Below are 27,316 nucleotides of genomic sequence, written 5' to 3' on the forward strand. Positions count from 1 at the left end.
TTAGAGTATGAACTTAGCAAGAGAGCAGTTGGACTGTCTCTAGGTGGCTGGACGGGTAACATAAACTCAAGAGCCGGAGAGTGGCAAGAGGGGCCAACGTTTTCTACCCTGTCCTGGACCCGACCCTGGGGCACAGAGCCCACGCAGGCTCTGCCAAGGGGGTCCTCCAAACTTGCTCCAATGGCCTCGTCCACTCCTTCCTTTACTTCTCCCTAGCAGTGGTTTCAGTTTTCCTTGAGCAGTTTTGGTTAGATTTATTCCTAGGTACCTGATGCTTTTTAAAATTCTATTGTAAGCGGCATTTAGTTTTAACAGATAGACGTTGGCCGTTTGGGAAGCTAGCAGTCTTGTCTCTGACTTCTGAGGCCAACTTGGGCCCCCAGAGGAAGCGGGCTCTCAGGCCGCCTAGCTACTCTTTCTGCTTCATTCCTTTCTGGTGATTTGAGTTTCATTCTGATATCATTTCCTTCTGTCTGGGAAAAAAAAAAAAAACACAAACAAAACAAAAAAAAACCAACTGCCTTTAGCATTTCTTTGTGCTGGTGTCAAAATCTCTTAGTTTTCTTTCATCGAAAATGTCCTTAATGTTGCCTACATTCATGAGGGATATTTTGGCCCACTATAAATGTTTGGGCTGATAGATTTCCTTTTAGCTCTTCGGAACTCTTGTTCTCCTCTCTCCTGGCCTTCATAGTTTCTTTCTTTTTTTTTTTTTTTTAAAGATTTTATTTATTTATTTGAGAGAGAGAGAATGAGAGAGAGCACATGAGAGGGGGGAGGGTCAGAGGGAGAAGCAGACTCCCTGCCGAGCAGGGAGCCCGATGCGGGACTCGATCCAGGGACTCCAGGATCATGACCTGAGCCGAAGGCAGTCGCTTAACCAACTGAGCCACCCAGGCGCCCTGGCCTTCATAGTTTCTAATGAGAAGTCAGCTCCTTATTGAAGTGTTGTTCCCTGTACGTAAAATGTTGTTCTTTTCTTGCTACCTCTGCAAGGTTTGTCCTTTATGTTTGGCTTCCGATAGTTTGACCCTAATATGCTTTAGCACAGCCTGCTTGATGTTCTCTGAATACTTTGAAGCTATAAATTTATGCTTTCATCAAATTTGGGAAATTTCCAGTCATTAGTTCTTCAAGTATTTTTTTTCTGTCCTATTTTCTCTCTCCTTTCCTTTTGGAATTTCAACGACACGTATTTTAGGCTGATATTATCTGAGAGATCTCTGAGGCTCCATTTATGTTGTCAATCTTTAAAAAAAACCCAAAACTCTGGTTCCTATTGGATAATTTCTATTGATCTGTCTTCAGGTTCTCTTACTTTTCTCTCTATCTCCATTCTGCTGTTAAATTTATCCAGTAGATTTTTCTATCCAGTAGATCGAGGAGTATCTATTTTTGTTTCTATTTACCTGCTGAAATTTCCTGTCTTGATTCATTGTGAGCATATTTTCTTTTACTTCTTTGAGGATAGTTACAATGATAACTGCTTTAAAGTTCTTGTCTGCTAATTCCACATCCAGTTCAGCTCAGGGTTTTTTGTTTTTTGGTTTTTTGCTATTAATATTCTTTTCTCTTGTGAATGTGTTCCATATTCTTGGTTCTTGGTACATTGGGTACTTTTAGATTCCTGGACATTATCAAGGGTAAAGTATAGAGACTCTGGATTCTGGATTATTTTATCCTGATGAGTCTTTTTTCTTTAAAAAAATTTTTTCCTTCCTTTCTTCTTTTTCTCTTTTAAAGTGGACACGTATCTTTGTTGGACTCCAGCTGCAACTGACTCTTTCCTGGCCAGCACTTCTGAGATCAGTTGAGCTCCTCTGTCCTCTGCAGGGCTGCTTGGCTTTGCTCCACACATGTGTGATGCAGGGGTCGGTAGAGAGGGAGGCAGGCAGAATCTGGGGATCCTCCCCCAGCACGTGTGCTTCCCCTGCACTTGGGCTTCCACATCCCGGAAAGACAGCACTTCGTCTACCAGCACCCCATATGCCATGCTGAGGGACCCCAGCACCCCCAGCGCCCCATGCCAGTCGAGGGCCAGGAAGCTGTGGAAATGGACCCTCTTTCCACACAACTCCCCTCCCACAGGCATGGCCTCCTCACCACGATCTGCCTGCTTCTGATCACTCACCAGTGCCTTCAGATAGTTGTCTTTTACTTTAGTTTGGAGTCGTTTGTATTCTGTTCAGAGTTTTCAGTTACCATCTGCAGGGGCGGGGGGTGGTCTGGTAGGGTCTTTCTCAGGCAATACCAGAAGTGCAAATTCTTGAGTTTAAGTTTCAGCTTCACCAATTTCTAGCTCTGTGACCTCAGACTAGCTGCTTCACTTCCCCAAGCCTCAGTGTGCACATCCGTAAACTGGGGATAATAAGAGCACTCACCCTAGAGGGTTGTGTTGAGGGTAAGAAGAGGCAACATGTATGTCTGGTGCAACAGCGAGCGCGATGAGGGGCAGCTCTTGCCGGACTCCCCATGCTGCTGCATGGGGGCACATCAGCTTCAGTCTTTCCATCCAACTAGACACTCATCTAATGAGCAGCGCCTATGTGCCCAACACAAGAGATGGAGGCGACAGTGAAGACCTTGCTGTCAAGGAGCTCATACCCTGAGTGGCACAGGGCCTCGGGAAGCACAGATGCTAAGTGCTGAGGAGAGGGGGTGGCGGTGGCTCACACATGAGTACACGGTCTTCCTCAAGAGCTGTGCAAAGCTCGTTTTTCTGCTTCAGCAGGCAATTTCACCAGGATGTTTTCAATAACAGGCGCTTGCGGTATGAATTTAACAATTTCCTAGGCTGGCAGCAAATACATTTGTGCCTGATGAGCTTCTCAGACACATTTTCCCACACCTCTTGTGTTTCCCAGTCCTAGTGGAAGGCTTCCCCTTGGGCCTGCCCTGCAGCCCCCCTGGACAATTCAGACATCAATCATACCTGTGAAACCTGCAGGTGAGGGAAACTCTACCAACTTCAGCTCATACCAGCACTCGACCCCGCCTTCCCAGGGTTTCCTTCTACCTTTTAGTGTCCTATATGGATACCCTTGGACATGCTTTAGCTGGGCAAAGAGCTGAGATCATCCCTTTTTTATCCTCTGGGAGTCATACTTAGCCAGGTCTATAAGCAGGAGGCCCCCTGATTTGGTCCGTTCAGGCTGCTATAACAACATACCACAGACTGGGTGACTGACAAACAGTAGACATTATTGCTCACTGTCTGAGCTGGAAGTCAGATCAGGGTGATAGCATGGTTGGGTGAGGGCCATCTTCTGGGTCGCAGACTTCTGGTTGTATCCCCACATGATGGAAGATGCTAGGAGGCTCTCTGGAGGCTCTTTTATAAGGCACTACTCCTGTGTCTGAGGATTCCACTCTCATGACTTGAGCACCTCCTAAAGGCCCCACCTCCGAATACCATCACTTTTGCCTGTTAGATTTCAACATAGGAATTTGGGGGGGTGGGGTACCGACGTTTAGACTGCCCCCTCCCCACATGCTGTGACTTGCGGGCATTGAGAGACCCATTTTTCCCTCCCCCATGTCTCTTCTCACTCTTGAAATTGCTGCTAATGGTTTAGAAAGGAAAGGCAGAGTATTGCCAGTTAGTAGGGCTCTATTCCTTATTTCAGTGAGGTCGTACTACTTACTTACAGATGCTGAGCGTTGTGGTTGGCATGACTTGTCTGGAAAGCACTCTTTGGACTTCTCCCATTTGTTGGGGATGCTTTGACCAGAAGGAAAGACATCAAAATAAGTAAACAAAATAGGACATAACCAGTTCTTTCAGTAGAGTTGGAGCATGTGCGTGGGGGTGGGGCAGGGAATCCATTCATTCAACTTCCTACATGCTGACCATGTGTCAGGCACTGAGACAGGGCTGGTGACACAAAGGTGAACTAGATACAGTTCCTACTCTTCAGGCACTCACAATTGGCGGAAGTGTCCAGAATGAAAAATCAATAGGCTCTAATGCACAAATCTGTTACGATGGAGGAATAGCCAGAAGACAAAGGGAACCCGGAGTGGGTGGTGGGTGTCAGAGAAAACAACAGAGGGGGTAATGGGGCCTGGGGCTGAGCAGTGCTTTGCCAGGCAGATGGGGCTGAGTGGACAGAGGGAAGGGCAGGAAAAGGACAAAGAACAGTAGGCGAGGAGGCAGGGCTGAGGGAGTGAGTGGGTGTTCAGGGTTGTGAGAATCCCAGAGTGGTTGGCGCGCCGAGCACATTGTGGGGGAGAGTGGCCAGAGGGGGGTGGGAAGGTGGTCAGTGGTCAGACCACAGAGGCTATGGTGGGTCAGCTTAAGGGATCTGGATTGCATTTCGTGGCCCTGGGGAGTCAGTGGAGCAGTGGCCTGTGGAAGTGATACCCGGGAGCTGAGGTGAGAGAGCAGGCTGGGGGAAAGGCAGGCCTGAGTAACCAGGCCAGGGCAAGGACAGGAGAGGTGGGAAGAACGTTGGCCGTGGCCTCTGCCTGCCTCACAGTCAAGCCCAGGGTTGTCCCCCAACCTGAGGCTCCATGAAATGTAATGCTTATTTCTCGGGATGAATTTTAGGGGTGTTACATTTGCTTGTTGTTTTACACAAAAAGCCTTGCCTAAAATAAAACACAAAAATCACTATTTTGATCTACTTATCAGGACCCAAAATAACCTATGTAGCAAAACAGCACAGGCTTAGGGACCCTCTCGTCCAACTCCTGATTTGATGGAGGGTCTTTCAGAAAAGGCTTGGCCTGGCCTGAGTTCCCTGCAAACAGATCCAGCGCAATCTGACCAGCTCATCTGCCCATCTGTCTGTTGAGAAAGTGGCTTTCAACCTTCCACACAGCATAGTTTTGAAGTTTCGAATGGAATACATTCCATTCTTGCCAAGAACTACTCGTATTTATGATTAACACTACTGAGGCCAAAACAATGATGCTGGGTGCAGGGATCTGAAGCTGAGTATCTGTCCTGTGGGTCCCGTTTTAAGCAAGCAGCATCCCATCTCCTGATCAGGTTTGGAGAGCCTGGTGTTAACATTCACAGTTGTGACACTGCAAGTGGCCGCTAATGTCCACAGTGATCAGTAAGTTAGCTGATTGCATCTGTTTATGTCTTACCCTGCTATTCTGAACAAATGATGTGTATTGAGGATTTTAATACCCCAAAGTTGGGCAAAAATGACATTGAGATGAATGAGAAAAATAAAACACTTTGCCATTATAAAATTTTTTTTGGCAACAAAGATTTGTATTAGAGGAAAAAATAGCTGTATTTAGAATAAATAAGCCAACAGGTTGAAAACACAATTTGCTGATTATTGGTGGGCAGTGTACCATTGAATGGAGGAAAGTATTTAATAAATATTATATGTATCCATAAGCATATAGCTATATACATAAACACACACACACACACACACGCACATATAGGTATTCAGCTCCGGATGAGAGAATGTCACAGGTTAGATTTCCCAGAATCAGATACTGAGGCAGGACTTGCCTAAGTTACTTCCTAAGTTACTCTTAGGAATCCACACTTGTGACGGGAAGAGGGAGAAAGGATGGGACAAAGGGAGAAGCTGCAGGGCAGTGAGGTCTTGGCCAATCAGCAGGGAGCTCTGAAGCAAATACCGTCCCCCAGAGTCGTCTAAAATTGCTCTGCCTTTTTTTTTTTTAAAGTAAACTCTACACCCAACGTGGGGCTTGAACTCGCGACCCTGAGATCAAAAGTTGCATGCTCCACCAACTGAGCCAGCCAGATGTCCCAGTTTTTTTTTTGGTTTACTTAAAGAAATAATTAAAAAAAAATTAAAATAGCTGCCTGTGCCTTTACATTCCTGCCTTTCTGTTACCGATTGGAAGGGCATGGCCTCGACATGGCGGCTCCTTGCTGCTGAGGCTGACCCTGAAGGAGCTGGACCCGGGAAGCCGACTACTGCCCACGCTGCCCCTAGATGGGCAGCAGGTTCCTTCTGGGATCTAGCTGGTGCATCTCGTCTACCACAGACCATGGTACCCTTATATTCTTGGTCATTGCATTTTGACTATCTTTTTTGGCTGTTACTCACTCTGGAGTCTCCTTCCCACCTCCCTGTGCTGCCTCCCCCGTTTCTCTCAGTTCCCTTTCTATCCTCCTTGCTCAACTAAAGGCAGTTTGAGGGTAGGAAGGTGAAGAAGAAATTCCAGCCCTTTCCCTCCACCTCTCCACTGCTGGATGTGGCTGTGTGCAAATATTTATAGTCCCACTGACCTCCAGTCCCTCAGGCTTGGCTTCAGCTTCCAGCTTCAGTGCCTTTGTCCAAATCATGAATCCCCTGAAATAGGCCCTCCACCCAGCCTCTATTTAACACCTTTTTTGCAAAACCCCAAATCCCTATTCTCACTGCTCATAACCTACATTTGGCGCAACACGTATACATTTTTGTAAATCCTTTGTTTTATATACAAGCCTTTGCAAAAATTAATAATTGAGGAGTAGGGATATGTACATTTTTTATTCCCTGAAGTGCCTAGATAGTATTGGGTGCTTGGTATGAACTCACATATTTTGTATTGAACCAAAGGAAATTTCCTTTAAAAGGTCGGGTCAATATGTAAAGCTGTTAAATTCCAGCCACATATAGACATTTCTGGCTGCTACTGTTTCCTATCTGAAGGAAAATTAGTGCTTGTGGAGGGATCTAGAGGAGCGAAATGTGGATATTTAAGTTCATTCACGTTCCAATCAGCAAAGCAGCTATTTCTAGCTACTGAATGGGCTCCCGGAGTCATATTGCAAAGGTGGAAGGCGTTACTGGATCCAAGTTAGAATCCACCACTCTTGAAGTGTTAACCTCGGGAGCCACCAGTCATTTCATTCAAAGCGTCAGCAACTCCTGTGATCCAATTTTAGGCTCTACAGGTGCATCAAACAAGGGAAAAGTAGCACACTCCCCACCCCTCTACCCCACTTGGCATATTTAAGATAATTTAAACTCATTCAAAACAGTTGGCTCCCTAGAGTGTAGTGTGGGAGCTCCTGGGGGCTCGAAGACCTTTTCAGGGGGTCTGTGGGGTCTAAACTATTTCATAATAATATTAGGACATTATTTGCTTTTTATTTGTTCTTTCTCTCATGAGTATATAGTGGAGTTTTCCAGAGGACATGTGGTGTATAATGACATTGCTCTGGCAAGTAATGGAATGTGTGTTCTGTGTTTTCTAGAACTTTCTAAGGTGGTAGGTTGAGGGTATAAATATGCGTATTTTCAGACATTAACCCAGCTTGTTTGCAGTACTTGGACTATGTTCTCACTATCTTTCCTTATACCTACTATAATTTCTACAACCTCATTATTGTCCAATGCATTGTTTTGAAATCCCAAAGTTTTCCTTGCATCTCTTTGGAAACTCAGCAAGAAATGAGTATACTTTATTGTTATTTTTTGCAGTAATTTTAATTTTTTTCCAGAAAATTTTCAAATTTAAAAAATTGTATCTAAAATGTTTCTTTAGATTTCCTTATTCGAAAATAAAAAAAATCAGAGGTTATTTTTATTATCTGTACGGGTGGATCAGTGGCTTGAGAACAAAGAGACAAGAAGACTCACTCTTTCAATCCAGCCCTGCGGCATCTATGTCCAAAGTAAGAAAATGAAGAAAATAGAACTGAAGAATATCCATAATTATTTGAAAAGGCTATTAAATTCCTCCTCTCCTTTTCCAACTACATATCTACATGGGGCCAGATTTTCTTCATATGTTTTAACCAAAGCAACATATTGCAACAGATTGAATGCAGAGGCAGATAAGAGTAGCTGGCTGTCTTCTATGAAAGCCAGATATTGAAGAGACTTTAAAAAAATTATAACAATGCAGCTCTTCTCACTAAATTTTTACAAAACATTTATATTTCCAAAAAAATGTTACTTATGTTGATGTATGATGGGTTTATTATTTTCAAAATAACAAATACATGGGCGCCTGGGTGGCTCAGTCTTTAAGCGTCTGTCTTTGGTTTGGGTCACGATCCTCGGGTCCTGGGACCTAGCCCCGCATCAGGCTCCCTGCTCGGCGGGAAGCCTGCTTCTCCCTCTCCCACTCCCCCTGCTTGTGTTCCTGCTCTCGCTATCTGTCTCCCTGTCAAATAAATAAATAAAATCTTAAAAAAAAAAAAACATTTTAATTTGTCTTAATTTCTAAAATAATAAGTATTGATAAATCAACAAATAAAAGGTTTGGGGGGGGTCATCAATACTTTTATAGAGTATAATAGAGTCTTGAGACCAAAACGTTTAGGAGCTATTGCCCTAAACTGACAGGAACCTAGGATTTTAGGGAAATGGGCTCAAGTGACCTGAGGCATGCATCAGTTAGAGGAGGGAGGTGGTTCTTCTAATTAATTCCAGAAAGAGAAAAGAGAACATAGCATAGATAAAAGCCACAGAATTGCTATACCTGAATGTCTGACGGTGCCTAGAGCAGAGCTTTTATAAGGGCTGGGATATGTCTTTTCTTGAAGAAGTCACTTTTTGGACAAAGAGACCTCCTAAGTAGAGAGATATTCTTTTTCCAAGGTTTTTGTTTTTAGTCACTTAATATATTTAACCAAAAAATTCAAGTTAAGTGTATCTTGGGTCACTCAATGTTATCCTTTTTCATTCAATCACAGAATAAAATTATCAGGACTAAACACTATAAAGTTTTTTACCTGAAAGAACTGGAATCACCCAAGAGATGGGGACTATTCTCTCTTCAGAATTTTTCTGGTTTGATTGTATAAAAAAATGTGGTATTAGCTTTCTTGTACTCAAAGAAGAATCCAATGATCTAAGGTGGAATTGAGCTTCAATTCTTAGAATTCCAGTCCAAGTAGCTTGTTTTGGAATACCTCCATTCACCTTGACCTTCCTTCCCGTGCTGACAGACTTGGGAGAAGTATGTCCCCCTGCTCTGAAGAGCATACACACTGCTTCCCAGGCCAGGATGCAAGCACAAGATGGACACTGTAAGTCAAAATACCACTTTCTTTGGCTTGATCTGAATTATGGTGTTCAGAGACATTCCTCAAAAGTGTAATATAGTTTCCAGAACATTCCATTAGAAACTGCTCCAGTGTGGGTCCCAAGGACAAGATTCTAAACATCTTGCCTTAAGAGAATGAAAGTACTACTCTGGATGGCCACACCCAGAAACATGCAGGAGTGACAGCTATGCAGTCCTTCACTTAAGTCCCACTGTCTCTGGTCTCTTTTTTTAGGAAAAACTTTGGTAATGAGGTAGAAGCACTTCCCTCTTTTCATGGCTACACTACAGGTCATATGAGCCCCACTTCTCAACAAATGGCGGGCACTTCAACTTCAAAACAAAACTAGCGTCTTCTAAACCTCTAGCATTTCTAGAATCAGAAGATGTGAATGCAGTCTTTTTATGGTTTTTTGTTTAAGATTTACTTGTTCATTTGAGAAGGGGGAGGTGCGGGGAGGGGCGAGGGGAGAGAGTCTCAAGCAGATTCCGTGCTAAATGCTGAGTCCAACACGGGGCTCCATCTCAAGACCCTGCAATCACGACTTGAGCCAAAACCAAGAGTCAGATGCTTAACGAACTGAGCCACCCAAGTGCCCTAGTCTCTTTATGGTTTAAAGGGGGCATATAATCAGCAGAATGATGCAATAAGGCCTAAAAAGTTTGAGTCTCAATTTCAAAGTTAACAAAATCAGAGACTTTTTACTATAAGGCAGTCAGCTAATTAAGTCATAAGGTTAGAATAAAGCACAATGACTTTTTATTAATGTTTTTGACATAAGGCAAGGTAAAACTAGAAGTTACCAATGCCATCTTTTTCTTCAATTCTTTCAAATTGAAGAGAACAAAATTTTAGGGCAAAAGACCATGTTTTATACTTTTAAAATATATGCACAATAGATACTTAAATTATTTTTGAAAATTAATTCACTCTTACAACAAATATTTACTGAGTGTCTACCATGAGCCAAGTAGTGAGCTGGGCACTAGGCATACAGCTGGGAAACATAATGGTAAGGTCTTTGCCCTCAAGAAGGCCATAGTAACAGCTAGCAATGATTCCATGTGTAAAATGTGGAGGTGCCAAACTAATTAGACAAAAGGGGACACTAGGGAATTTTTCCAGAAATCTCAATCATGAAAGGAGCCACATTCATTTTCAAAGTCCCAGGCAGCAAGGGATAACAATGTGGATTTCCCACAGGATGACACAGTTGTGATCATTTGTGTTGGTGGTACAAGATGGCTGCAATAAGTCTTAGGGCACACTGGAGTCACTCCCCATGCCGTGTGTGTGTGTGTGTGTGTGTCCCCGGGTCCTATAGTCACAGCCAAAATTATAACATGGAATGGTGCATTTGGAGAAAAAGAATTAATGAAACTTTTCTATGTGTACTGCCACATTTCTACCAGGATGTAAAAACATGAACTAAATTTATAATAACTATACTTCTATTAAATCCAAGGATAATTCTTTTGCTTTGTGGAAGACTGGAACATCTTATGAGCACTGAAATAAAATCTGAACAGAATTATTGTTGGCTTTATTCTATCTGCTTCCCAGTAATTTTCCGTGCAAGAAGTTTTATAGATTTTCTTCCCTGTGAAGATTTAGAGATCACGTTTCAACATTTTGACTGTGTCCTTCAATAAAACCCCACATTAAACCAACAGTATATAGGAGAACTACGGGCTGAATTTACATTTTAGCCCAGCCTTCAGCAGAAAAAAGACAGACCAATTTGGTAAGGTGCTCTAGGTTTCAGCTCTGTATTTCTACTAATGGAATAATAATGATGGGTGTAAGGATAAAGAGAACAATCACAACATTTATTGAGCACTTACTCCATGGCAGGCACTATGCTGTGACTTCTCAAGGACCATTCAACATAGTATTTCTACACCACGAGAAGGTAGGTGGATAAGGTAGATGAAGAAGCCAAGCCTGAGAAGTCAAGAAGCTTACCTGTTTAGTAGTAGGTAGTTGAGCTGAAGCACAACCCAAAAAATCTGACAACAGCTACACAGCTCTGAAATAAATGTGAATTCTTTAGAAGAAAAATGCTATCTAAAGAACTTCTTTCAAGAAGGCCACAGTGTTCTGTTCATGACAAGAAGCAGCAAAGGCCAAGAGAAACTGACTTGACCAAGATGACAAGCTCCTGAACCTAAACACTGGTCTTTCCAACCCCACCAACTGCCAACTCCCTAAAATCTCATCAAATCTCATACAAGGTTTCAAGGGCACTGTTTTCCTTCTTCTTTATTTGAGAGAGAGCGAGAGCGAGAGCATGCACAAGCAGGAGGAGGGGCAGAGGGAGAAGCAGACTCCCGGCTGAGCAGGGAGCCCGATGCGGGACTCGATCTCAGGACCCCAGGATCATGACCTGAGCCGAAGGCAGATGCTTAACCAACTGAGCCACCCAGGCGCCCTCTACCTTTTTCTTTTTTTTAATGACTTTTAGTACCATGTAACCAGGGTCTGTATTTTCACATACAGTTACCTCCGACTCCATGATTGTTGCCTTCGTGTTTCCAGCGTTCATCTGTCCTGGGTCTTACTCATGGGTTTCCCCATTCATCACAGCAAGGCCATCGGATTATTTTCTTGTCTCTTTTTTAAAGCTACCTGGATGGACAGCTTTGTGCCCAAACCATGAGAGAACACAGTCTCTGCATTTCTTCCATTCAAACATGAACTTCTGAGTCCCCTTGAATCTCTTCACTCAGTTCATAAGGACTGAAGGACTAGTGATCCTGCATCAGTCCACTAGAGGTTTGGTTCAGTGAACTGAGACTATAACCACAATCCACTTGAAAACACCACACCATACTTGGAATGTTTCTCCATTTCCAAAGCAGCATTCTTTTGTGGCTTCGCTGCAGTTCTAAATAGCTTTAAGGTGTTAGTATAAAAGCACTTCTTTTTTGTACTTATTTTATGTATACACCTTTTTTGTATTGGAACTCACTAGAAGCTACCCAAAAAACTGAAAGAAAAAAAGACATGCATGCTTAAAAAAATCTCAGCATATGCAGGAGGAAGATGATTTGGACACTAAGTATGAAAACAAAATTAGGGAAACAAATGAAGGGGGGGACTAGAGATGTGTCTATTTGATTTTATCACTCACAGGGCCCTGTATTCTGAATATTCAGGCACAAAACACAATCTACATTTTTTGTATCTATACTATTTGTATTATACTCAGAAACAACTTTTTAAAGTTTCAGATTTGGTGTATTTCCAATTTTCTCCTTTAATGAAAGATCTTCCTCCGCCTTCCTTTAAATATTTAGTTGTACTTTTAGCATGACTACAGTGGTGCACTGCGCCTTTTTTCTTTTTCTTTTTTTTTAGATTTTATTTATTTGACAGAGAGAGACACAGCGAGAGAGGGAACACAAGCAGGGGGATAGGGAGAGGGAGAAGCAGATTCCCTGCTGAGCAGGGAGCCCGATGTGGGGCTCGATCCCAGGACCCTGGGATCATGACCTGAGTCGAAGGCAGACGCTTAACGACTGAGCCACCCAGGCGCCCCTGCACTGCGTCTTAAAGGGCAAGCTTTTCAAGAGGAACTATCTTAGAGTCACCTGTTTTTGCTACACAACTATGGCATACTTAAAAAGACGATCCAAGTGCATTGGGAAAGACACCCAACCTACTACTAGGAAAGTATTTTGATTTAAACACATACACACAGTTTTAGTTACACATGAGATAAGGAGATGATAAATGAAGGAACAGTCAGTGGTATAATATTAATGGATGATGGGAGAGCTCAGTTATCCGATTCCTATTACACTTTGCCTTTTCTGAAAAAGGCAGAACAAATGCTGGCAAGAAGGCATTCATGGTCCAAATGGGTGAAGAGATTCTAGAAAAAATACAGCTGCTATAAATATGTTCAAATAGCCGGGCCTAGGTTAATTTTTTTCCCAGAGAACTAAGAGTCTCCAAATAAGGTCTCTGAAGGCTGAGGCATCAGAGGTGCTGAGGAAAACGGAAGGCGCGCTGGAAGACCAGAGAAAGGAGATTCCCATCTTTGAAAAAGGGGAAACAGGTGGTTCCACAAACTGCAGACCAATGAACTTGACATAATCCTGGGCAACATTCTGGGATGGATTACTAAATGTAGGGCCCATGAGAACTTAGAAAGGAAAGTGGTAATCTCCAGGAACCTGCACGGGCTCACCAAGAACAATTCATGTCAGATTAACCTTACCTTCTCTCATATTACAAAATAACTTAAAAGATTATATAAACAGGTTGAGCAATCTAGACTTTAGAAGGACATGCAATAAGGTTTTCGTGATATTTCGGTCAGTAAAGTGGAGAAATAAATACAAGTGGACTGTTAATTCATTCACTCATTTAACAAATATTAAGTTTCTACTCTGTGTTAAGCACTCTGCTAGGCACTGAGGATGGAACAGCAAACAAAACAGACATGGTCTCTCTTCTCAGAATTTCTCAAGAGGGAGAGTCAAAACCCCAAAACTCAAAATATATTCAAGTTTTTGTAATAAAGACTATGAAGGAAACAAAGGCAGGGCAGAGATAGAGAACAATATGAGGGAAGTCTTTAAATGGCATGATCAGGTCTCTCTGAGGAGGTGACATTTAAGGTTAGGTGTAAAGAATAAAAAGAATCTATCTTGCTATGTGGAAGAATGGGGAGATGAGAATTTCAGGAGGGAGCAACATGCGCAAAGGCCCTGAGGTAGGAAAGAGACTGGAGTGTTTGAGCCATCGAAAGGCCAGTGTGACAGGAAAGCAGTGAGTAAGGGCAAAGTAGTGCTAGAAAAAGTTGGAGAAACAGGCAGGGGTAACGAACTGGAGATAGGAATAAGGAGACTCTCGTGGCCTCTTCTTTCAACACTTTCACCAATGGTTTAGAATCTATTTTTATCAGTTGTTGGAAATCTACTGTCCTCTTGAGATGTCAATAAAAAAATGAGTGTTGGAAGAAACATCAATTTGACTGACCAGATTAGTATCCAAAAAGTATAGCAGCTAAGGGCTTCAGTTCTGGCCTCCGACCTGTGTTTCAATCTAGCTCTGACATTCACTCTCTCTGTGACCTTGGACAAGCTACTTAACCCCTCTAGGTCAGGTATCAAAGACACGTAGAGGATTAGACACAGGCAGCTCGGGTAAATCTATGTCCTACAGAATAATCGATCTGCTGCACCAGGTTATATATGGTTTGCTGGGCCTGGAAGCTATTCTGGCAGCTTTCCCTCCAGTATTCAGCACATCACCCAGCCTCTGACATAAGTGTTTATAGATCAAACGTGGACCCTTACATTTGTTTTGCTCATGTCACCAATTAACGATACTGCCTCTCAGACTCTCTGACTGTTGGAAGGATGAGAATTTAGCATAGCCAAATTTTAGAAATCAACTGGACTTCTAATCTTATTATCATCATCCAGGAAGAGACTGCTATTAAGTTAAGACAATGTTTGAAAGATAGGATTTGCAAATTTATATCATCCACAATGTTGGAACTACTATACCAAAATATTTCTCTATTCCTGTAATGTCGTTAAAATTCAATACTGTCTCATATGACCTCACTGATATGAGGAATTCTTAATCTCAGGAAACAAACTGAGGGTTGCTGGAGTTGGGGGGTGGTGGGAGGGATGGGGTGGCTGGGTGATAGACATTGGGGAGGGTATGTGCTATGGTGAGCGCTGTGAATTGTGCAAGACTGTTGAATACACAGATCTGTACCTCTGAAACAAATAATGCGATGTATGTTAAGAAAAGAAAAAAAGAAGAAGATAGCAGGAGGGGAAGAATGAAGGGGGGGAAATCGGAAGGGGAGACAAACCATGAGAGACGATGGACTCTGAAAAACAAACTGAGGGTACTAGAGGGGAGGGGGGTGGGAGGATGGGTTAGCCTGGTGATGGGTATTAAAGAGGGCACGTTCTGCATGGAGCACTGGGTGTTATGCACAAACAATGAATCATGGAACACTACATCAAAAAGTAATGATGTAATGTATGGTGATTAACATAACAATAAAAAATTTTTTAAAAATTCAATACTGTCTCAATTGCACCCAAGGGCACCTACAAAATATTTACAGAATTAGATAACAAAGTTTTAAATAATTATTACTGTTCAATTTGAAAAGTATCTTAAGGGGTTTAAGAAAAGCCCTATAAATTTCAAATAATTCATCCTAAAAATAGGAGCAATGAAAGGTAGGATTAAGTGCCTAACTGTATGTATTTTAAAACAGATGAGAAAAGATTAAACCATTTAGTGTAATGATAAATTTACCTGAAGTTAAAAAAATTCCCTAAAATCTTGGGTTTACAGTTAGAAAGGGATGCTTAGTAAACACCTAGAGAAAGAAATGTCGGGTGGTAATATTATACATTCCTACGAAATAAACATCCAGTGCAGCTTTCACTTACTAAAATTAACGAAAAAACCTACATCAGTCACGATAGTGTGTGGGGGGTTAAATTCACTAACTCCCTCTTCAATCTCACCTTGCCATCCTTTTAGCATTTTTGTCAGATAATTTTTTTGATGTTCCTTTAGATTTTAATTTCCCCATTTTCTCTATGAAAGTGCATCTAGGAGTGATGAAGTTTTCCTTATTTGATCAAATATTTATTCATCTTTTGCATTAAAAATGTGCCTTTCAAAAATATACTCTCCATATTTTGCTTAATTTAAAAACAGATAGGATGCAGATTATATTAAATGGGAGATACTAGCTTGGCTTCCATATGATTCGCTTGAATTTGGAGAAACTATGACAAATTTAACTCAAAATCTCCTAGGCAAGCAAATTGCTTGCCTTTCTTTACCCCAAAATATGCTTTTTTTTTTTTTTCCTCTTGCAACTGCTCTCAGATGCACTCCTCAGTTTAATTCCAGTGCTAGCAATCTGATCGAGGCAAATTTCACAGGGCTTCCTGCCTCCAATCTCTCCCGGTTATAATCCATTTTACAGCTGCTGGCATAATTTCTAATACTGTCTTGCTTAAGAACCTAGATAGATTCAGACATTCAAATGTCACAAACAACAGATCCTTCTACCTCAGTACTGCCCCTCATCAGTTGCTAGTGACCACTACACAATTTCCACACCTGGCCTCTCCACCCACCGGCCCCGGGGTTAAGTCCAATTACCAGACATTCTTGTGATCAAACAGACCTGACACCAAATCACCCTGCCTCCACTTGGGTCATTTCTCTGTTTTTCCTTATCAAGTATGTAAGCAGGTTTTGTCTAATTATTTTTTGCTTGGTCTATTTCCAATATATTCTCATCATTACACATTTCTGTATTTGTTTGTGTACCCTCCTAGTTTAGAAGTTCCATGAGGCAAGGGATCTCCTACTGAAATTTTATTTTAAGAAACCATCAGTGACTGGGCCTTTGCGCTGTCAGTTACTCTAACCACTGAATGATCTGCCTCAAGAGTTGAAGGCACGTAAGAAGCCTAGGTCCCTGCTGAATCAGGTAAGGAGTAGAATCTGGAGCACATCTGTATACCCTCTCAAAGTAATTTGAGGCCTACAACTCTCTTCCTTTTTCTTTATGTTAGCATCTATCTGTATCTATATCTTATAAACTTTCAAACCTTTCGCTGTAAAAACCCATGAAAAAATAATGGAAGGGAACATAATAAATGTTAACAGCAGTCACCTCTTGGAAGATTACAAAAATGGAAGTTCGGAGCGGCAGGGTTGGGGTTGGTGATGGGAAATGATAAAGAAAATGATAATATGGACTGTTTCTTAAATTTTGGGGGGCACTGATTCTTTATAATCTTCAGTACTTCCTAAACATTCCATAACAAACTTGCATTTCTCACATAAAAATCTACACTAAGAAAGATACACAAGCTAATTTGACATGGGAAGCATGACAATCAAATTTGGCATGGATAAAATTTTAAAATTGAGTGCAAGATTTATGATTTCAGTATTTAAAAACTTTTTGAAAGGCAAAATCCTCTACCTCTACCAAATCCTTTAGATTTTCAAAAATATCTAATGATACAGAATCGTGAATTGACAAACTAAGATAAATGTTGCCGTAACTCTCTCCCCCAAAAGAAATACTTAATCCCATGTAAAATTCCTAGCTGTTGCCATCCTGTCTCTGGTTTGAAATACTATCCATATAGTGACTCCCTCCGCCCCCGCCCCGCCCACACCAATTCTACATTCATATATCCAACTGCCTGCTCAATGTCTCTCTTGGGGTAATTAACAGGAATCTCAAAACTCAACATATCCAAGGCAGAATTCAATTTACACCCTCCAATTTGCTCCTCTACTGGTTTTCTGAAATCTCAACTAATGGCATCACCACCTTTGCTCAAAAATCGGTCATTGTTTCCTTCTTCCCATCTAATCCATCACCAAATTGTCAGCTTCACCACCAATAAAGGTCTCCTGAATCTGACTTCTCCCTACAACTACCACCCCAGTCCAGGCTCTCACCATCTCTCACCTAGATGACTGCAATAGTCTCTCTTATTTTATCCCACTATAGCCTGTTTTCCATCTACTAGGCAAATAGAAAGCAGACCATGTCACTCCCTTGCTTAAAACTGTCCAAGGGCTTACCGTCACATTCAGAATAAAATCTAAATTCCTTTCTATGGGCTCACAGTCCTTGCCACTCTACCTTATCACCTGCCATTCCCCACCGCTCACGGGACTCCGGTCTTACTGCGTTCTCTCTCGTCCTATAAGCTCATTCCTGCTTTGAGACTTTTAGTTTTCTTGTTTGTCAAAATGCTCTTTTCTTTGATCTTGGTGATTTTCTTCTCATCCTTTAAGGTCATTATTCCCCAATGACCCTATAACTTTGTCTTGTACCCCAATGTATAACCTAAGATGGTGACTGGCACATAGGTCTTCAATAAATCTTTGTGAATGAGTGGTTGAATCTAAATATTCATTCAAGCTTCCTGGGCATGAAAACAGTTGTTCTGAATGATCGATACTTTTTACAATGGCAACTCCTCCACCCCACCCTCCTCAAAAAAACCCCAACAACCAAGTACCTCCCACAAAAACTCCAACCCCAAATCTTAGAACATACCACATTTTAAAAGTCTGTGTTCTGTATCAACTGTTGCAAAAATATGAAAAAAAGCCTGAGCCTGAGCCTCATAGCTATGTGGTATTTATGTATACACACACTAAACATTACTGTCCCCTTTGGAGGCTTTTCACCTTGAAGTCAGCCTTTTGTGTGCCTGTGCTGGGCTAAAGAGTAAGTGGAGGAACTGGTGTGAGTTTCCCTGTGTTAACACACTCCCAGAGATGGCCCTAGAGTGCTGACTCACTCTCAGCCTTTGTGCCTCTACCAAAAAGCAGCTTTATAGCTTTCTTTGCTACAAAAATAAAGGATTAGTCCACTAAGACCAATCTCAGTAAACCTGACCAAACTAGTGTTTAGTGCCAGCTAGCAAAGGAAACTTGAGATAAAAATGAATAGCAACCAGATCAAAACGTCAAGTAAAAAGGCTCATAAACTCTGAATTTTGTCAAAGTGAAGCACAGAATTCAAGTTTTTCAATTTTTATGGCTCAAGCCATTATAAATCTTACATAAACCTTCCAATGGACCATAAGAACAGAGAGCAGTTTGTGGAGTATGATTATTTGGGCTCAATTTTTGTTGAGAAGAAATATACATTTAACAATGTCTCTTAATAACTATATTTAAACCAAGCTGTTTCTTCCTCAAAAATTTTTTACTGTGTTTAGCCAGAAAATACTGATGCATGCCTTCTTGTTGTAAGGTGACTATATTACAAATAAGACTGTATCGGCAAAACTAAACTTTAGGTGTGGATAACCAAATTTGAATGGTACAAGGATAGTATATATATATAGAATAAGGCCTCGAAATGATTTTAAATCAGATGGCAATATTGTTTAAAGTAATATGAACATCATAAATGTATAAATATATGTGTATATATATGTGTGTGCATGTGTGTATGTAGATATACACAGAGAAAGAGAGAGAATGAATGAATGAATGCAAGAAAGAATGAGAATGGATAGGAATCAGACCAACCTTTCCTTGGGTTAATTACTTTACTATGAAGATGTGTCCAAACTTCTAAAGAATTTCCTGGTTTGTATTAAAATGCACTTCAAAAAGACCATGAAAACAAATATTTAGTTGACAGGCTACCATGGGATTCAGAAAAAGACACAGTGAATATAGACTAAGGTGCAATTTCATGCTGGTGATTTTTTCTTTTTTAAAACATAAGCCACTAATTTTTTAAGAAAAAAATTTTAAACCAAAGGTTGCATATTAATATTACACACAAACTGAAACATGTGACTTTTAGCACAGTGTATACATGCTTACATAAAACTCAAATATTTACACATTTAAAACAATTTCCATTTAACATATGAAAGTTCTGAAATACATAAAAGCATTAATATTTTCTATAAAACTACAATTAGAACATCAATTTGCTACAAGCATATAAAACATCAAGTGCTTTCTTGGAGTTTCAAGTTTCCTCTTTAAAACAAGATCTTGCTTGCATATATAATCTTTCTCCAATAATCAGTAAGAACTTTTTTTTCCCAAGAGATTATTTTCCAGATACATTATCAAGAAAACGGACCCAACAATTACGCAATATAATTACGTCATAACAACTTAATTGCACATAATGCTTTAAAGTAGGTTTGGATGACGTTCTCGAACACTTTGGTATATGTTCTTCAGGGACTTCTATTAGAAATAACAGGAATTATAAGTCCCCTCAATCCCCATTTTGCTTTAAAAATGGACAAGTCTTTGGTTAAAGTTCTACATTTTGGGCATTTATGATTAATAAAAATGGTCCCCAAACCAATAAATGGTGCTGATGTATTATCAGTTCACAAGACTTCATTTAACTTGTTTCTGATGAAGTGGAAAGCTAAAGATATTCATTTATTATAACATGTCATTGATAGTTTCAATTTTCCATTCACAAGCAGAGAAATCAATAGGTTAGTCAATATTTCTCTGTTCGTTCTGTGTTATAATCCAAACTGTACAGTAATTTGCAGTAACTAGAGATACTGTTCCACGGTATATGTGATTACAATTGGAAAATGAGTAGCATTAAATTTAGAGTTAGCTTACCGAGAGTAAGTCAATATTAGACTGTACAGTAATTCTGCATTAACTATAGTAGGTTGTCAGGTAATGCTCATTGAAAAACCCCATACCATTCCATTTACAAGAGAAATTGTTGCAAATGTATAAAACAGCAGATATACAAGGAGAACACCAAACATACTTTATTAGCACAAAAAAGCAGCCATAACAAGGCACAGCAAGCAGAAACGTACATTAGCAGTCAAAGGGTTAGTGTTGCATACAAATATAGCTTTTCTTTTTTGTAGCCTTGGCAACAGCCATCAGGATGTAAAAGAACTTTCTGTAGCAGCAGGTAAGGAGACCAAGGAGCACTCACCAGTGGTACAGAGCACATTAACAAAAAGACACAAGAATGGATTTGACTAGTGCAAAATGTCTAGGACAGAACTGTAAATTCAGCTCAATACTAAGAAGCAAACACTAGGACTTGGTATTACTTCCAAAATAGCTCACTCAAGTAGTACTGCATACTATTCTAAGTGACAAAAAGGTGCTAAGTAAAGTTATTTACAGATACAACGGTTGTACAGTACCTTTTAAATCTGCAATTAGGGTTTCAGATTTTCCATTAGAAATTAACTGCACTGAAATTCTATAAATTGTATTTAAGCGATTCAGCTATGAGCGTTTACAACAAAGAGCTAAATAGTGCCATCCAAATTGTTCACTGCAGTTTAACAATCATCTCAACATCAGCATACCACTGCTGTTATCACTGGACTTGTCTGGGCATCTTCTAGTCTCACTTTCTTCATGGTTCACAAACGCATCATGGGCACAGGAAAAGATCCAACTTTAACTAGTCAACGAGTAGACCGCACGTACTAACTTAAGAAGTCACACACAGGACTACATTGCAGCTCTTCCCAATGTGTTTTAAGTTAAAGCACTCGTTCAAAAAAATTAATACCTAAGGCCTTGAAATAAAATTCTACTACCAACTTTGTAAGCCTGAACTTTTAAGAGCAACTATTTAGAAAACCTGGTTGGCTTAACAGTACCTTTTGCAGAAGAGACAAGAGACTGACTGTAAACTATATCAACACTTAAGTGAACTGCACTCTGCCCTTGTGGCCAGAAAATTGCATTTTTCTTTTTTCTCCAAGGAAGGCAGTCTTTATTTTTTGGACTTCCAAAGCTTGATTTTTAGTAACTACAAACAGCGCTACTTTTGGAAGGTTATAGAAAAATTCTTAGAAAAAATAACAATTTCAAACATTAGTCACACTGTTGAAATACTCATCTAATATTAATAATTTGTTCTTCAGTAAGAAATAGAATTCTTCATAGCAAATGCCCCCGAGTTGCTTCACTCAATTACAATAGTCATTACAAACCAAACCGTTCGCTCAATTGACAAAATGCCTTTGTAGCCTTTGTAGCCTTACTGAACACCTGTAGTTCTGTCCTCTGTTGTCTCAATAGGCACCACGTTTATCTGAGGAAGTAACAGCAGATCGCATCTGACAGATACTAACACTAAGCCTACATACTGCACTGAAAAACACCTAACACTGATACGTGTGCTTGCTATAGGTGTACTGTCTGATGCACATAAAAGCAGATCTAGTTAATGCCCGTTGGGGGCGGGAGAGTTTACTTTGCCTTGACTGGTTCTCGTTCTAACCAGCGAACTCTAACTTTTTGCTTATAATGATATTCTTTCAAAAAATCCTGCAACATTGATGGTAAAGGGAGCCCATCAATTCCATCATATGTAGTGCATCTACAGATTACTGCACGGCAGATATACTGCAGGCTAAAAGGGAAAGTCCTGTTTAGTGATATAGTAAGCAATGGTTCAAAAAACATGCAAGAACTGGGATCTTTATAATGTTCCAAAAGTCCTGTTACAGTGGAGGAGTGAAATACACATGGGTCGTGGGCGTCAAAACTAAAGTTGTGATTCCACTGTTCAATTCGGGCATGCAGGGATCTGTTGTAGCGACGGAAGCTCACAGAGAAGAGGTAGTCCTCTTGCGCAGAGTCCCTGAGCAAGAATGTGCCTTCAGGTTTCCCTTCGAGGAGGGCTTCTGCTTCGTAACGGTCCATCACTCCCCAGTAACAGGGATTCCCTATAATCTGAAGCAAGTCGGGCACAAGGCAGTGTATGTAATCAATCTGCGTATGGACTTTCCAAGCTCCCTGTCTGCTAACGTGGGCATGGCTGTCTCCAGACACCTGACGTTGCTTCTGCCTACGTGACTGCAGACACAAGGTGGTAGTGTCCTCTTCTGAGTCACAATTAGCTTGCGGAATTGCAGTACTGTCCCCACTTACTTCAGTCATTCCAGGAGCTAACTTTGGTCCCAGTTTATATAACGGATTAACCTGTGCGGTGGCTTCAAATGTATGTATTTGTGCATTGGGTGGAGGGTCAACCCCCTCTTCAATACTGAGCCGCCTTCTCTCTCGAAGCCTATCTTCTTCATCTTCCGTAGAAACCAAGGATGGATCAAACGTATCGAAAAATGTTGAGTGTGGGCTCACAGGGGCTGTATGCTGTTTAATCAAATGCCATTTTTGGGCTAAATCTGAGCCAGCAGGAAAAGGGCATTTCTCAAGCATTAATTCAGAAAGGTGTATTTTCCTTTTATTAGAAAAGAGGGGTTTTGACTGCTTGCTGTAAGTTCTCGTGGGAAAACACAAGCCCACAGTGTCCCGCAACCTCTGTCTCAGAGAGCGGCTTCCCACCGCTCTGCTGGACACACTGTCCGTGTCGTGCGCGGAGCTTACACCACACCGCCTCTCTCTCCTCTGAAGTCCGCTTCGAGTTCTACCAAACTTTTTATCAGTATCCAATGAACTCTGTGTCTTGGTAGAACAGGAATGTTTTTTCTTCCCACCCCACGGTGCGTGCCGAGAGTAGGAATCTCTTCTTGCAAGTCTCGCTCCTGGGGTGACACATGAATCATTATCCTTGTCAATGCTTATTTCAACAATTGGAGGAATTTCAGCGGCGCAGTTTTGGTTTCTCCTTGAAGGATTCTTGGAAGGGCTTAATCCCAGTTGTAAGGCAACATTTTCTCTTAAGGGACTGCTTTGTTGCTGAGGAGCCAAGTCTCCTATACTGATGTTTCTCTCTTTCACAGACAAACATCTGCTGGAGTTCATGTCCACATTTTCACTACGGCTCCCTCCCTCGTGACCGAAGAGATTCTGACACCTGTATTTGAAGTTATTCCACATCTTCCCCACTTTATCCATTGATCATAAGATCTAAAGACAAAATAGGAAGAGGAGAAACTGAAGTTAAGGTGGTGTGTGCAAACAAAACGGGCAGTACCCCCCGCATTGGAAATTTCGGTGACGCTGGTCACAGTCTTAAGGTCCCCGGCCCTCTGGCCTCTCGCAGCACTCAGGGCATCATTAGTCAGGCCAGTCCTCACTCCCCATTTCCTTTCAGATGGAATACTCAGATCTCATGGGAAAGGAAACAAACCCTCTCAATTAAACTCTGGGTTCTTTTCCCCACGCATCAACCTACTTTCATTATGACACTGATTTCTGTCTCCTTACGACAAATAATTCAGGCACCACCTCAAGTGTTACCAAGGGAAAATACGTTCTGTATTGCTGAAACGTATCTGTATTCCACTGCTCCAAAGTTGAAATCAGGACATTTGTGTGACACATTAAAATTAGTTCAAAAATCTTTGAGTAGTGATCTTCCCGATTTCACTTACTAACTGCTATATTCCACTCATCTGGAAATCTAAAGCTTACAGATCAATCACTTGGGAAAACTCAGTATCTTTCCTCCCTACTCTGCAATGTACTGAATTTTTTTCTGTGATTTTAAAGAAGCAGTTTGAGTAGAAAGGCAAATAGGAGGAAAGAAAGAAAATATTTAGATTTAAATGGGTGAGTATTGAAATAAAGCAAGTCAAATGCATTTTCTGGTTTCCCAGTGCACAGAAAAGTTATGTTTACACCACACTGTAGTCTACTAAGTGTGCAACAATGTACATACCTTATTAAAAAATGCTTTATTGCTAAAAAATGCTAACCAGTTTTCAGTTAAGTTGTAATCACCGATCACCATAACAAATATAATAATAATAATAATAATAATAAAAAAGCTTGAAATATTGCAAGAATTACCAAAATGGGGCACAGAGACATGAAATGGGCAAACGCTGTTGGAAAAACAGCACCAACAGACATGCTCAACAGAAGGCTGCCTTAGACCTTCAAACTAAAATACACAGTATCTGCGAGGCACAATGAAGGAACGTGAGATAAAACGACGTAAGCCTGTCGTCTCAAAGTACAAGGCTCGTAACAAACAGTAGCACTGCTGGCCACTCCTTTCCATCTTTGATTCTAATCCCAGGGAATCAAGGAAAGTAAGTCCATTATCCCAGCAATTCCCAGTCTCCTGTCATGTGACCTATTTTTATTTTGTAGGAAGTTGTAGCTGCTTCTCTTTATCCTTAGCCTGAGCCTTTTTTACATTCACTGTGTCCTTTCCATGTCCTTCTCACTGCCCCTGGCCCTCCCTCCTGAAAGTCCTTTTGTTAACAGTAGACCTCTATTCATCTTCTGATTGTATAGATTTTTTCTTTTTCTTTCTTTCTTTTTTTTCTTTTTTAAAAGATTTTACTTATTTATTCGTCAGAGAGAGAGAGAGCACAAGCAGGGGAAGCACCAGGCAGAGGGAGAAACAGACTCCCCACAAAGTGCAGAGGCCAACTCGGGACTCGATCCCAGGACCCTGGGATCATGACCTGAGCTGAAGGCAGATGCTTAACCAACTGAGCCACCCAGGTGTCCCATGACTGTATAGATTTTCTTTTCAATATCGCATTTCTTTTCCTTTTCTACTGTCTGGAAGATTTTTTTGGTATCACTTCGCAACACTTCTACTGCAGTTAGAATGTTTCCTATCACAGCTTTAATTTCTAAGACTGTTTTCTTATTCTCTGAATGTTCTTTTTAATAACATCCTATTCTAGTTTCTTGGATGAATATCACATTTCTCAGAGGATACAAATTTTTCAAATGTTTTCTTCTGTTTTTTTTTTTAACATTTTAAATATTTTTATCTGTTTCTTCCTCTTTTCTCCTTAAATCTTTAGGTCTCTCTCTCTTTTTTTTTTTTTTTAATTTTATAGGCTTTCCACAAGGGTCTGATGAGCCCCAGCTGTCCATCACAGTTGATGTGGCCACTACCATGCTGATCAGAAGCTCTGTGTGCATGGTGGTGCAGGTGGTTGGGTAAGGTACTTGTCAACTGGTTGGCTTTCCCACAAGGTAATGAGAGGCAGTGAGTTGCTTTTTTATTAGGAAATCCAGGAAAGTCAAGATCTGTTAAGTCTCGTGCCTGGTGGTGGTGGTTGTTGTTTTAAGATTTTATTTATTCATCTCTTTCTCTCTCTCTCAAATAAATAAATCTTAAAAAAAAAAGGGGGGGGTGCCTGGGTGGCTCCATTGGTTAAGTGGCTCGGGTCATGATCCCAGTATCCTGGGATTATGACCGGAGCCGAAGGCAGACGCTTAACGACGGAGCCAATCAGGCACCCCTCTCCTGGCTGTTTATCCCAGAGAGAAATGTTCCAATTTCCTCTCTGGGGCAGACAGCTGACTGCCATGTTCTGAGAACAGGGCAAGGGGAATGGTAGGGTTTTAACCACAACATTTCAGGCTTTTGCTTAGTCTCTATTTTTTAAAAGGTGTCCTTATTTTCAAAAGATACCCCACCTCAAGCTCTGACTGACCATCTTAGAAAATTTCTCCAAACTCTAACCTATAGTTTTATCCAAGGTAAAAGAGCAACAGTCTCATGAGCATACAGACTTTCAACCATTCCAGTGTTCAGCTTTATATTTCACCCTTACCTTCTGAACTAACTGGTTGCTCTAATTTCTGAGCCAGCAGTATAAACTGCTTTGCTTCTTTTTAACATCCTCATTTGCAGGCATTTAGATAATTTTCTCCATTCTGTTAATTTCTAGCTACTGCTTCTACCAAAAACTTGTTAACCAATCAGGCTTACTTCTTGTGGGTTTATGCCTTATACTTTTTATATTCCTTTAATTCTAGTGGGGTTCCAGGAATGAGTAGTTAAAATGCCAATGTTCAATCTGACATACTTAACTGGAAAGTCCCCTTTTCAGTGTTAAAGAGAGTGAATAGTACACCACACAGAAAACCCCCTGCCCAGATGAGTGATTCTTTCCAAATGGAAAAATAGCAATTTTCTGCCCCCCCCCCAGGGTGAGGGATCCACACAATAAACACTGGCTACATAATATAATCACCTGGAGAGCTTTTGAAACTACATGATACACAGGCCCCCTCCCTCCCAAGAGATTGTGATTTCATTGGTCTGGAGATGGGCCTGGACACTGCTGTTTTTTTTTTTTTTTTTTTAATAAGCTCTCTCTGGGTGATTCCTCAGTAGAGAAGAAAAACCACTGAGGAGGATACTCCAGCCACGGGCCCCAATGGTAGCTCTGAAAGAGATAAGTAAAAAGGACACTGCTCTGGGGCAGTTGGCAGGGTGTGAGAGGTTCTAAATAAAACTACCTACCACAATCTCCTCACTGTTTCTCTTGGTTTTATTTTTGCCATGTACACAAGAGGCCTGCAGAGTCTTAGGAAAGACTGTTTACAGCAGTGCCTCTTCAACCATCCAGAATGAAGAGGCAGGTTCTTTTTTTAATTTTGCAGACCGATTCTTTTGTAAGATAAGAATAAATTATTAGGAAAAATGAAATGTAAAAAAAGACCTATGAAATACAAGTGCCAATTTTCTTATTAGGCAGAATAGACATAAAAGAACTATCAAATAGCTATAAAATATTTTAAATGCTTACTTTTAATTCCTATACCTAATTTGTCAGAGACCGGTAACAAACTACAAGTTCATGGCCCTTATTCTGAGTAGCTCTCATCTGGAGCATGCTCTCCAATACATGTGGTCGCTGAGCCCCTGAAATGTGGCCTGTGCCACAGACTGAAATGACTAATAGTTTGTATATAATTAGCTAAATATATTATTAAAATTAATTTCATCTGCTTTTTGCTTTTTAAATGTAGCTACTAAAAGATTAAAAATCACATGTATGGTTCAAATGTAGCTACTAAAAGATTAAAAATCACATGTATGGTTCAATCACATGTATTTCTATTGGACAGTACTGATTTAGA

At 40.8% G+C, this 27,316-nt stretch overlaps 1 protein-coding gene across 2 annotated transcripts in view; it reads right to left on the bottom strand.

The window, feature by feature from the left end:
- Positions 1-19,016: 19,016 nt before the first annotated feature.
- Positions 19,017-27,316, bottom strand: part of SOCS5 (suppressor of cytokine signaling 5) — a 59,785-nt gene continuing 51,485 nt past the window's right edge. Inside the window, exon 2 of one of the 2 annotated variants that reach the window (XM_021701131.1) lies at positions 19,017-23,380. In XM_021701131.1, coding sequence (XP_021556806.1) covers positions 21,758-23,368 — 1,611 coding nt within the window. In that variant the 5' untranslated portion in view covers positions 23,369-23,380 and the 3' untranslated portion in view covers positions 19,017-21,757. The remainder of the gene's footprint in view (positions 23,381-27,316) is intronic. The other variant, XM_021701132.2, reaches the window with a different exon arrangement.

Source organism: Neomonachus schauinslandi, chromosome 10 (genome assembly GCF_002201575.2).
Source record: "Neomonachus schauinslandi chromosome 10, ASM220157v2, whole genome shotgun sequence".
NCBI classification, from domain to species: domain Eukaryota; kingdom Metazoa; phylum Chordata; class Mammalia; order Carnivora; family Phocidae; genus Neomonachus; species Neomonachus schauinslandi.